At 40.6% G+C, this 12592-nt stretch overlaps 1 protein-coding gene and 1 long non-coding RNA gene across 3 annotated transcripts; one reads left to right on the top strand and one right to left on the bottom strand.

Moving 5' to 3' along the window:
* Positions 1-479: 479 nt before the first annotated feature.
* Positions 480-1623, bottom strand: LOC9272505 (uncharacterized). The gene is made up of 2 exons (XR_001544937.3): positions 1189-1623; positions 480-1111 (listed from the first exon to the last, which is right to left on the bottom strand). It is a non-coding gene; the product is annotated as an uncharacterized lncRNA (long non-coding RNA).
* A 1493-nt stretch (positions 1624-3116) lies between these two features.
* On the top strand, positions 3117-12558 carry LOC4325909 (probable serine/threonine-protein kinase SIS8). Of its 2 annotated transcripts, none has more exons than XM_015759078.2 (17): positions 3117-3863; positions 5112-5469; positions 6084-6287; positions 6472-6660; positions 6737-6996; positions 7858-7941; positions 8063-8155; positions 8539-8634; positions 9378-9473; positions 9693-9813; positions 9919-10195; positions 10867-10990; positions 11085-11104; positions 11214-11370; positions 11544-11832; positions 12056-12128; positions 12252-12558. In XM_015759078.2, the coding sequence occupies exons 2-17, from the start codon at positions 5230-5232 to the stop codon at positions 12332-12334; spliced, it is 2406 nt and encodes an 801-aa protein (XP_015614564.1). In that variant the 5' UTR covers positions 3117-3863; positions 5112-5229; the 3' UTR covers positions 12335-12558. The 2 variants fall into 2 exon arrangements, with proteins under 2 accessions (XP_015614564.1, XP_025875734.1); XM_026019949.2 differs by having other exon boundaries at positions 3160-3863; positions 5118-5469.
* The last annotated feature ends 34 nt before the right edge of the window (positions 12559-12592 follow it).

Genomic DNA, 12592 nt, shown 5'->3' with positions numbered 1-12592 from the left:
GAAGCATGGCAAAACTCTTTTCATCTCTGCTCTTTTTTATTCCTTTGCACTCCTGCTTTTCTAAAGATGGATTTGATCTGACCTGCCTATTCAATTATAGTGCGCTAGAACATACTCCATCTGTCCAAATATCCAGATTCATAGTCAGGTTTGCCCTCTTGTTTTTTTTTACAGAAGGAATATATAGATTAGTCCTAAAATCTGCTTTAATAAAATTAAAAATATATTTACTATATATTATAATAGAAAATCATATTGGAAGACTACGTTATTGTCCAAAACAACCAGGGCGGAGCTAGAACGGAATGGAGGGTGGTGCCACTTGCTTAATTTACTCTACTTTATATCGAATTTAAGTTGATGCGGGTGTCTAAGTTTGTATCGAGGAAGTGCATAGGTATAGCTAAAAAGTTTTCTTGATCGGGTTCCTAGGCACCCCCCTAATATACTCTACATCCACCCTTGAAAACAACGTGAAATTATTAAACTGGAAAGAGTGTTTAAAATAAGGCAAAATTTGCTACATGACACTCAAAGTTTGTGGCATTTACTGTGAGACACCCAAAAAACATGTATTAGCTCCTAAACAATGCAAAAATGTGGTAATTAGCTGCTGGACACCCGCCTCGTTATTATATTATTTCCGGTGGAAACGGAGAGAGAAAGAGCGTTGAAAGTACCGAAATGCCCCTGGACACTATTCTTCTTCCTGCTTCTCTTCTCTTTTCTTTCTTCTCCTCTCTTTTCTTCTCTTCTCTTCTTCAGCGGCGTCGCTCTCGGGCCACCTACCGCGAGCGCTGCTCCGCCCTGCTGTGCTCGCTCCGGCCCGTGCTCCCAGGCCTCCTCGTCGCGCTCCCTCGCAGTCTCTCGCGGCGGCCCTCGGAATCGGCGATGAAGGACGTCACCGATGGGACACTGCTGCCGCTCTACCGACCGCCGTCCCGCCTAGCATCTACCCCCTCTGCCGCCCCGTTGCCGCGCTTGTCCAGGAGGCTCACCAAAGTTATTGGAAGGGATCGTCGAGGCTTGGACAGCAGCGGCTTCGGTTGGAATGGCTCGACGGCGAGGAAAAACTCCGTGTTGACGACAACGGCTCGATCTACTCGAAGAGCTGCCATGTATGCACACGGATGGTGTTATGGACGTCCTAGGGAGCTTCTATGTGCGATGGATTGAATGGTGGCTCACTGGAGCGGGTGGAATTGAATATGGAGCTCGCCGGCCGGAGTTGGAGAAGATGATGCCGATCTCCAAGCTCGCTGCACCATTGGCTAGGTTTCTTTGGGGCTTCCGAAGAGGAGGTCGTCGTGATGAAGATGGTACGGTGGCTCGGCCTTAGCTTCACCCGATCGACGGGAACGGCGATGCTGTCGCGGCGGCGATGCTCAGAGCGCGCTCCAGGGCAGCGAGGGCATGATCCGCGTTCCCGTTCAACCGCTGCATGGGATGGGACAAAATTAGATGGAACGGAGATGGCATCAAGCGAAGATTGAGGAATGCAGAAAGTAGAGGGCGATCGTGGCTCATCGGCGCTGACGGCGGTCGTCGTCTTCACCGAGGGGCATGAGTAACGGCAAGAGAGCGGCATGAGGAAGAAGAGGAAAATAGAAAGAGATGATATGTGAGATTGACAAGTGTGCCCATGGGCAAACTTGTCTTTAACCAATGTTTCTCTCTCTATTTCTACCGGAAACAATATATAATGAGGTGGGTGTCTAGCAACTAATTACCACATTTTTGCAGTGTACAGCAGCTAATACACGTTCTTTGGGTGTCTCATAGCAAATGCCACCAACTTTGAGTGTCATATAGCAAATTTTGCCTTAAAATGAAAAGTAAATTTAAGTATACGAAATATCATACATATATCTAACATTACATTTGGATACCAAGAGATATGTGTATCAGATCACCTTACACCATTTTGGTGTTTATGATACGAACTTTATATTGGTTGCCTTCTTGGTTTTATTAACAACAAATAAACCAATGATTTCATAGAGAATACAAAACCTATAGAGTTATTTACCCGATTACCGTAGGGATTCTCAAACGTACAATCTTCTTATCCTATCTCATAATCAGGCATCTAGACCCCCGTAAACATGTTTTTCCTTCTTTGCTAATGCATAACATAGTCTATAAACAAACCAAAATAGAAAGCTATCTCATATCTCATATAAAAGAAAACACTATAATGAAAATAAACTATGCTCCAAATCGATCGTCTATAAGAACTTGTCCCTTAAAAGGCATCTGCAACAATAGTATCACAAACAAGTTACTACAACGTTTCCTCAACTGTCCCCACTATTTTAAAAACAATCTAAAGATAAACATGTGATTATATAAACTAGAAACATAAAGTGTCATAGTGGATTGACAGGTTACAAACATACGGTGATTCAGATAACCATGTGTGGTTCATGATTGTTGTTAGCTAGGTGAATCCATTGTAAGGCGTCAACAATTATAATGAAGTATTTTGAAAGTGTGCACAGCTCTGCACATCTATTATCTATTATCCTGATGTGAGATACAACAAAGATATGCCTTACATATCTCTTCAATATTCATGACGCAATATTAGATGAAAAAATATTAAACAAAGTAAACTGAGTGTTACGATGATTCCATATCTGTCGTTTCGACGAGACACGCAAATCTTGTTGATATTCATGACGTGGTATTGGATGCCAACTCAAGTTGATAATCAAAGACAAATGTATTACGACTTTTGTGATTTTATCATTAAAAAGTTCTTGTCGTAAACTCTCTTGCACTATTAAAACACACAACGGTCAAATACTATAGCTATTATTAGCAAAACATAGCCAGTAATCCTATTCCCCAAATACATCTTTCTCCCTATACTAATCTCGTGAAATTTCACGTTCTCGCTGTCACAAAAGATAAAAAATAATGCAATAAAAACTAATGTAACTTAATATTAACTACTCCCCTTTCTCAAATATAAGTATGCATGTGTGCTCTTTAAAAGTAATCTCACAAATACAAACCCACTTAAAAATTCCGTACTTGCAATTAAACCTACACAAACAAGCTGCCTACGCAGGTTCATTTCATACAACACCCAACCTCCGGCCGGCCGGTTCGTCCTCCCTGTAGTCTGCAGTGCTCACCGAGTCACTGGCCCGCGGGTCGCAAGCCACAGTAGCCTGCCCCAGTGCGTACCGACGCCTCCCCCAACAGCTGGAGGAGCCGTCCGTCCTTCCTTCCTTCCTTCCTTCCTTCCGTCGCAGCCAGCATTCTTCTCCTCTCTCCTCTCACTGACCCGCCCCGCCTCCTTCTCTCGCCGCGCTCTCGTTAAGTTTCTCTCCGGAGTCTCGAACTCTCAACCACTTCCCTCCTCGTCGTCGTCCTCCTCCTCCCACTCCCCTGTCCGCGTCTCGGCTGACTCGGCGACTGACCGCGCGCCACCGCCGCTGACGGCTGAGCACGCCGCGCGCCGGCCTAACCCTGGTCAAGTGGCGACGCCGCGAGCGACGGGTTCGTCGTGGGGTGTCGCACGTGGCCTCACCCTCCCCGGTCCCTTGAATCCTCTGCCTCCGCCTCCGCCACCGCACCTACCAACCCACCTACCGCCAAATCGCGCGCTGCGACTGCGAGCGATCGAGGCGGCCTAGCCTGCGGGGGGCTGCCTGGGCGACGTGACCGGCCCGCGCTCCTCTCCGAATCCGAAGCCGCAGCGCAGAGCGCACGCCTCCTCCCCGCCGGAAGCGGAGCAGGACGCCTCGGAATCTTCGCCAGCCCGTGCTCCGGTCGGTCATCCCATCTGCTGGATTGTCGTGGAGCGGAGCGTGAGTGGAGTGGAGATCCGTCCCGACCGCTCTTCCGTGTCGGTAAGCCACACCTCCGCGACCTGCTTGGATTCGTTGCGTGCGCCTCTGATCTAGCTTGTGCGTAGTGAGCTCTGCTGTGAGCAATCTGAATCCAATTCCGTGGGGGGTGCTCCGTTTTGAATTAGCGCAAATGCGTCCATTCTGTCGCTGATTTGTTTGCTGGTTCGGTGACTTCGGCCCTTGTGCTTCACACCGCGCAAAAGATCTCTCGGCGTCCTTGTCTCGTGGCACCGTGGGATAGGATGCGAGGCGCGTGACGCGTCCATCCTGATTCTGCTCGTTTTTGGGGGCAGAAACAGCCGCTGCAGCGAGGGTGCCGGGCTATAGTTAGTTACACAATTGCGTCGTAATTTACGGAATTATTGACCGTACTTCGTTACTGTGTGCCAAGGAGCTGAGCTACTGTAGTTGTTTTATGCGTTCTACTTTTATTTTTGACTGGTGGTTTTACTAAGGTGCTCAATTCATGGATAAGGCCCTGTTAATGATCCCTTGGAATAATTGACTGCAAGTTTTGGCCGACAGCAGGCACAATGGCCACATTTACTGGGATAACAGTGGGTGGGTGGAATTGTTGGCCATGCTTGCTAACAACTTGATGTTTTTGCAACATATTTGCATGTTATCCTGGAACATTGCGATAAGGTTGAAGCGGAATCACAATTTTTCATGTTGATACGTTTGGGACTCTTATTGCCTTAAGGATGCACATCAGCTGATAAAGCGCGTATGTGATCCACTTCTGTTTAGTTTCTAATGCATCATTGTAGACCATCAAGTTGACAACTGAGCCAATGACAAAAGTTGCCCTTTCTCCTGGGAGAAACAAAGACCTCATGCAGTTCACATGCTCCCACTTTTTTCAGTTAGATGTTACTATCAAATGCTCAGTTGATTTTGAGAAAATTAAAAAGTTGTTTTTTTCTTTCTGAACTTTGCTTGTTTTACTGTATTGGTAAACGGCCTACCAGGAGTTAATTCATTTTTATTATTAAGAAAACAATGTTCTCTGTTGCTTCATTAATTTAATAGGCGACAAAATTTACTGCTGGAACTTGATTAAGGAAGCAGAGTTATAAATACATTGAAACTGTTTTTTTTTGTTTTGGAGCCGCTGATTAGTTTGGTGGTACTTTAACGAGGATGAAATAGACAAGAGAACTCTTTAGATGGACTCACTAGGAGAAGTTTATTCTAGTGGTTCATAATTTTCTGATATTTTATATTAACATCTGTTTTGTTTGACAGATACAGACTAGTTTGATCAGTGGTGGTGTTAAATACGAAGTTTTTATCATATAACATTTGGAAACATGCATAAGGGGACTCTCACGTCTTGGAAATGAGTAATTCCATTATCTGAAAAATGGACGATACACCAACTAGTTCGGGGAAATCCGAAGTGAATTCATGTGAACCGAGTTGGTGGCCACCAGACTTTTTGGCAAAGATAGAATCTGTTTCCTTATCTAGAAAACAAAGTGTATTTTCTGATAAAGAACCTCGAAGCAATTTGCGATCCTCATCATGGAAGGCTTCTCAATTACTGTGGTCAACAGGGACTTATTCAGGGTTCATCCCTAATGGTTTCTACTCAATAATTCCGGTAAGGAACTTTCTCTGAACAATTCTCTTTTGTTCCTTGGGGACATATTTTAGGAAAATAACCACCCTAGATTACCTGTGGCATGTCATAGGGCATTTTAGTTAGATGTTTGTTACTTCATGTAAGCCATGCATTTTCTGTAAAAGATGTTTAGTTCTCCAGCTAAATTGTTAACATTGGGCTTGATTTGCATATTTTATTGTTCTGGGCCTCCAGGTGTTTTTGTGGTTTTGTTTAAGTTAACAGTTTCAAAGATGGTCTATTCTACATAGTTTCCTTTCTTGCTATGTTGGGTAGATCTTGGTTAACATTTTTTGGTAGCTTAGCATTGTACACCGATTTATCATTGCCAAATCAGGAAACAGAACAAATTTATGTTTCAAGGAAAAATCTTTCAAATGCCTTAACTTCAATGAGGAAGCAAGTTCATATAGACTAGGGATCAAGGAAAGAAAAAAGAATATGCATGTTATGTTTTAGAATGGTTATCTTCTTCTCTTAATCATTAAATTCAGAGTTTTAGTGAAGTGTTGCTTTGTTTCATTTCTTTGTGAGCTTTGATATTCTCATTTTTGTTGTTATGAAGTTCTCTGTCCTGTGATGCATTCATACAGGATAAAAAGCTGAAGGAAAATTTCCCAACAATACCATCATTGGATGACCTTCAAACTCTTGAAGCAGATGGACTTAAGGCTGACATAATTATTGTGGACGTTGAGAGAGATAAGAAGCTTTTCATGTTGAAACAGCTTAGTGGCGCACTTGTGAAAGGATTAAACTCTAGTCCAGCTTTGGTGATAAAGAAAATAGCTGGCTTGGTAAGTTTTTCAGAAATTATAAAGTGGATATAGTTTTCTATTTCCCACATGTGCAATTTCCCACTATGAGCTCACCTTATGAATCATCAATGGTCAATATTATTTTAACATCTTTGGGCACTTTTGGTGCCTACAGATGTGCTGAATTTATTTGTCTTAAAACTTGCAAGTTATTCTGGAACAGGTTTTTGACTGCTTCAAGAGCCTAGATCCTGATGTAAGTCCTGCAAGATCTCCAACTGAAGATAATCATTTCTTTGGAAACAAAGGGTCACAACTTCTAGGGCAGATAAAGCATGGATCATGCCGACCCCGAGCTATCCTGTTTAAGGTTCTTGCAGATGCTGTTGGTCTTGAGAGTAAACTTGTAGTGGTATGTTGACTTCCTTTACATTCTTCTGCATATTCCATGTTCTTTATCGTAAATCAAGCATTCATGTCTTTCATAGGGTCTACCTGATGATGGTGGAGTTGGATTTGTGGATTCCTACAAACACATGTCCGTGGTTGTTTCACTGAACTCTATGGAACTGCTAGTTGATCTTATGCGATTTCCAGGGCAATTAATCCCGTTCTCAGCCAAGGCTATCTTTATATCGCATATCTCTGCTGCTGGCGAGAGTGATTCAGCCGAAAATGACTCATGTGATTCCCCTCTTGAGCCCAACAGTCCTCTGTATGGATTATCAGATAAAGTTGAAGCTGAAGGGTATGAGTATATGTCAAATTTCTCCTCTTAGTTCTCTGATTCGGTTCTTCTCGACCTTTTCCAATATTGTAATTTATCCATTGTTGACTATGTTGATAGTTAATGATTCGATCATTGGAGAAAATAATGAATGTAATTGGTGATGGTCCATAGTAACATTTTTTTTTGCGAGGGTCCATAGTAACATTTTAGTTTCCATGTTGAATGTCTAGCAGAATACTTTAGAAAGAAAACAAGTCAACCATGGCTGAACTGCTATCTTAATTATTGGAAAAACAACAGATCCATATTTTTTTCAAGGCAATTTTCCACTATACTGAATAGTGATCATTGTCATTTGCGTGCATTATTGGGCTGGTAGAAGTGCTTCTAAATACAAAGTCGTGTAATAAAACTATAACATCAAATATTCCTCTAGTGCTATAACATCAAGTATTCTTCTAGCATATGTGCATTTGTTTCATTTAGGAAAAAAATGTTTGTAAGATATGTTGATATATGGCCCTCACTTGTTTTAGGTGGTTGATTGGAACCTTATTGATAGTTTACTGGCTACATAGGTCAATCTTTACATCAGTGAAATAAAGGGAAATGTATAGAACATTTGACTCTGAGAATTTTTTGTTGCCATGATTTAAGTGTCAACATCAAACATATACAGAAATTGAACAGAACAAAATCACTTATGGATATTTCAAGTAGTACAACTGTGGAAAGTAGTAGAATTAAAAAATCAGACAGGTCCTGTATTTTATTTATTTCTTTTCTTGCTGACTTCCAATTTTAACATTAGTTTGATAGAACAATCTAGAGTTTTTAATTTGAGCAAGATGAAAATTTCCCATCTCAATCTCAGTGCAGAATTGAAGCTTCATCAAATCTATCTGGGCGTTCATTGCGCAATGTTATGTTGAGGTCAAGAACATTTTCCGAGGGGAAATTGAGGTAGCACATAACTGATATAATAGATTGCACCGCAATGGTCTGATACTTGTGTCAATAGTTTTGTCTGCCTTGTTCAGTGCATTTTCTAAGAAGGTACTGGTTGCTTGGTTCTTTGAAACAGCACATCATGCAGCGAGCCAAATATTGCAAATGCCTTTTGGAGGCGAAGCCAGAGAAGAGGAGTTGCTGAAGAACCTCGCGGTGCTAGTTCAAGGTATCCTCTCAAATCTAGTTATTGATTACGCTAACCATATTTTTAAAATCCTTGTATTGTTTTCGGTTACACTGCTCATAACAGATTCTTGTTTTTAGGTTTCAAAGAGTTCTTTCAGAGGAGAAATGTTTTTATTTTGGGGGTGATATGCAAATGTACTTAACTACTTATATGCCTCTATGGAAATAATCACTAATATTACCAGAATTATTACATTGTAGTTGTGGTTACTTTCACGATTGTAGTTTGTTTCTTTCCTGTGTTTCGGCTAGTAGTGAGCAGTAACGTAACATGTCTTTCTTTTGTTTCATTGCCTTCCTACCTGTTTCATGTGTTGCTGCTATTCTCACGCTCTATGTTTCTCCTTTTGTTTTCTGGTGTAGCCCTGAGCATCCATTAATGAAGACAAGGGCAAGATCTATACTAGGTGGCGAGCAACATTCATTTCAGGAATATGCAGAAAGTGGAGTTACATCAAGGTTTGACAACTGATCTTTTTATTTTTCTGAAGTTTGCATGTTTTCCTCAATTCTTTTCTGTGAAACAATATTGTTAAAAGTGCATAAATTCTCCACTGCTGTCTTCAGTTTACTGTCATATCCCTTTTGTTTTTCTTTTAGCTAGGTGCAATTTTATATATTTCAATGTTACAAATGTAAGTCTTCCACATAATTTTGATCGAAATCTACTTAATTTTTGGGTTATTCTTCATAGTGGCAAACCATTGAGAGCAGATTTTGTTACATATCTGATGTCCATTCACGTCATACGTTAGCTTTCTGCCCAGCATTCTGGGATAAACATGTAACAGGAATAAATTCTTGGATGTGTAACTGATATTTTGGACATTGATAAGAGTGTATAAAGTACAACCTTGGCCACTAATTGTTATAATATAATTGTAAACTTGATAAAACTATAACATTATGAAAATGTTTTTCATGACAAATCTATGCATATGTACATACATCCAATCTTAACATTTAAAAATATATTTATATTCAGTTTTGAAATTGACTTCATACATGTCCAAAACAACATGTTTGTGACCACAGGGAATAACATTTTTCAATGACTTAGCGTGTGAGTTGCTATTGATACTTAACACTTACTTACCCTTTTCATGGGTCAAACATTTGTCTTGAACATGTTTCAACTCAGTTTCTTTTACCCTTTTTGTGAACCTTCTTATTCATTTGACAAGCCAAGAACACACTTGCAGATCAGATGGTCTAGGTGGTGCATCAACATCTAAAACTCGAAGAATACGGGGAAGAAGCATTAGCATCACGCCTGAGATTGGAGATGACATTGTGAGGTAATTCTTATTTTGAACTATCCTGACGATATTTGAGATGGCATATTGTTTTCAAAGTTGTATTGTATAGCTGCGCTTGGTGCTTTCAACCAAAATATATTGATAATTTTCTTTTAGTTGTATTTTGATTCTAGATATCCTTAAGCATTTGTCTGTATTTTGCTAGATATCCTCAATGAGTATCAGGAATTCATTGTTTCAATCTTAAATCTTTGACAGGGCGGTTCGGGCTATGAATGAAACACTAAAGCAAAATCGCCTCCAAAGGGACCATGTTAATGAAGGTTCACCCTCGTATGTTGGGGAGGACCAAAACAATGCAAGTGATTGCCCAAATAATGTATGTTCCTGCAAATTCCATTGTTTAATCTTATCTATATTGGTTCTTTATTCCTTGGGAGTTGGAAATATGACTTATTTTGCTCATAATTTCATTTCAATTTAGGATGATACATCTGGAGGAGTTGTTGCTACCAACAATGGCCCAAGGAACCGAAATGGTTCCACTCAGAAAGCTATGTCATTGCCTTCTTCTCCTCATGAATATAGGGCGCAAATTTCTGAAACAATCAATCCTTGTGATTTTGTAAGTAAAGAAAAGATGGTATTGGCGTGGAACAAGGTTTTGCAGAGTTCCCCATTTCTCAATAAACCTTTATTGCCCTTTGAAGAGTGGAACATAGATTTCTCTGAGCTAACAATTGGCACAAGGGTTGGAATAGGCAAGTTACTTGAACTTCCTCAGCCAAAGTTACCGAAGTCTATTGTAAACTGTCAGCCTACCTGCTATGCTTGTGTTCTTGACTCTTCATCTTGTTGCTACTTTTGCTATGCTGCTTTCTCTTTCTAGCATGTTTTCAAAATGAACAAAAACTAAACACAACATGGGTAGTTATTTTCTCCTTAGCTATTACCAACTTCCTGTAAGAATTAGATCCATCAAACTTGGTGTTGAAAAATGATCCAATAAATTCAATCTCCCATAAGATATGACTTGCTATTGTTATTTGTTTCCATATCCACACTTTATTGAATATGTTTGGTTCAGTCAAAATTTACTAACACAAAAAAATTATATATTGGATACCGCAACTGCAAAGTTGAACAGCGATTTACTTTCTGAGGATCATGATGTCACCAACTTTTGATTCTATCATTCTTTAGACCATTTAATGGAGCTTACTCATCCATGGTATTGATAAGCATTATGAATACGAATGTAGGAATATTAATGGGGATGATGCTAAACATGTTATGCCTGAACCATTTGATATGTTGTTTCATACTTCAATGTGTGCTTTTATTTTGGGAAAGCTTTCTTATGAAAATTTTCCTTTCTTGTTTGCCTGTCATGTTTTAACATTTTTGTCACCTTGTCAAATTACTTCATCAGGATTCTTTGGAGAGGTTTTCCGTGGTATATGGAATGGCACTGATGTTGCTATCAAAGTATTTCTAGAGCAGGATCTGACAACTGAAAACATGGAGGATTTTTGCAATGAGATATATATCCTGAGGTACCTGTACTATGCTTGCTTCTGTATTATTGGCAGCCTTCTTTTTAATCATAATATGCACACTAACTTTGAGAACTTCACAATTTCCTTTCAGCCGGCTGCGGCATCCAAATGGTAAGGACTCACTTTGATTAAGTCAAACTACAATACTCAGCAGCTCTGCACTAGATATCATGCAAATGCCATAAATCACGAGTTTCTAAAGCAAATTCCATATCTGTAGTTATATTGTTTCTTGGGGCATGCATGGTACCACCACACTTGTCAATGGTAACAGAATATATGGAAATGGGATCGCTGTACTATCTCATCCATATGAGTGGTCAGAAAAAGAAGCTCAGTTGGCGTAGGAGGTTGAAAATTGTCCGTGATATCTGCAGGTTAAATCTTTCTCATTGTACAATAACTATTACTACTATATATTCCTATTAGCTGGTATTACATATAAACTTTCAGAAGATTCTGATATAATTCTCTTGTCGTGCGGACATCATCTCATAGCCCTCCTTTAGCATTCATTCTCATCTGACAAATTGTTTTGTTTACTTAAAAGGGGTTTGATGTGCATACACCGCATGAAGATAGTTCACAGGGACCTGAAAAGTGCAAATTGCCTGGTGAATAAGCATTGGACCGTCAAGATATGTGATTTCGGCCTTTCCCGAGTGATGACTGATAGTCCTATGACTGACAACTCCTCTGCTGGCACCCCAGAATGGATGGCCCCTGAGCTTATAAGGAACGAACCCTTTACAGAGAAATGTGATATTTTCAGCCTTGGTGTGATCATGTGGGAGCTATGCACATTGAGTCGTCCTTGGGATGGGATCTCCCCAGTTCAAGTAAGCACCCATCCACTTTGTATCAAAACAGTTGCATCATGAATGATAGCTGATAAAAGTTATATTCCCTGAAGTTTATGATGAATCTTTCTCTCTAGCGACATGATCAGTTAAAAAATTGCATGCATCATGTTTCCAGTTTGTTGATGTACTTATATATGGCCAACACAGTTCCTTTGACATGGCATTGTTGCCTGAACTTCATGAATTTGGTCCACTGTAGGTGGTATATACTGTTGCAAACGAAGGTTCACGGCTCGAGATTCCTGAAGGACCTCTTGGCAAGTTAATTGCAGGTAATGGTGCTTTTATATGACAGATGTTTCAATTGGGGTATTCCAGTGTTCAGAGTCATGTCGCACCAACATGCATCGGCTTCAGTTATAGCTTAGCAAAGTGTTTGCTTTTGTTTGATGCAGATTGTTGGGCAGAGCCCCAAGATCGGCCGAGCTGTCAGGAGATCCTTACCCGCTTGCTCGACTGCGAATATGCCGTCAGCTGAAGTCAAGCTGACGAACCAGCTCACTCCTTGCCTGCAGAGGCCGATAAGTTTCTCCTGTAAAACCTGTAAAAATTAGCCTGTGGATTTTGCAAACCGGCGAGGGTACACATATTGACTTCTTATATTGCGGCTGTATAACCGCGAACCTTCATGAATGTACAAAAAGAATGTGTCTCCGCTTATAGAAGAACATGCCTTGAATCGCAGGACTAGTTTTGCTGTCATACTTCATCAGGACCGTTGCGTGTCCTCGGATCT

This window comes from Oryza sativa, chromosome 1 (genome assembly GCF_034140825.1).
Source record: "Oryza sativa Japonica Group chromosome 1, ASM3414082v1".
Taxonomy (NCBI): Eukaryota; Viridiplantae; Streptophyta; class Magnoliopsida; order Poales; family Poaceae; genus Oryza; species Oryza sativa.
The sequence above is the reverse complement of the archived record's forward strand: the minus strand, read 5'-3'. Positions and strand labels throughout refer to the sequence as shown.

What these genes read in the sequence shown, in the direction of transcription:
- LOC4325909 (XM_015759078.2), top strand. Translation starts at nt 5,230, where the DNA reads ATGGACGATACACCAACTAGTTCGGGGAAATCCGAAGTGAATTCATGT. An exon ending in TTGAGAGTAAACTTGTAGTG is followed by an intron (nt 6,661 to 6,736) that starts GTATGTTGACTT and finishes TGTCTTTCATAG; the next exon opens with GGTCTACCTGATGATGGTGG. An exon ending in GAAAGTGGAGTTACATCAAG is followed by an intron (nt 8,635 to 9,377) that starts GTTTGACAACTG and finishes ACACACTTGCAG; the next exon opens with ATCAGATGGTCTAGGTGGTG.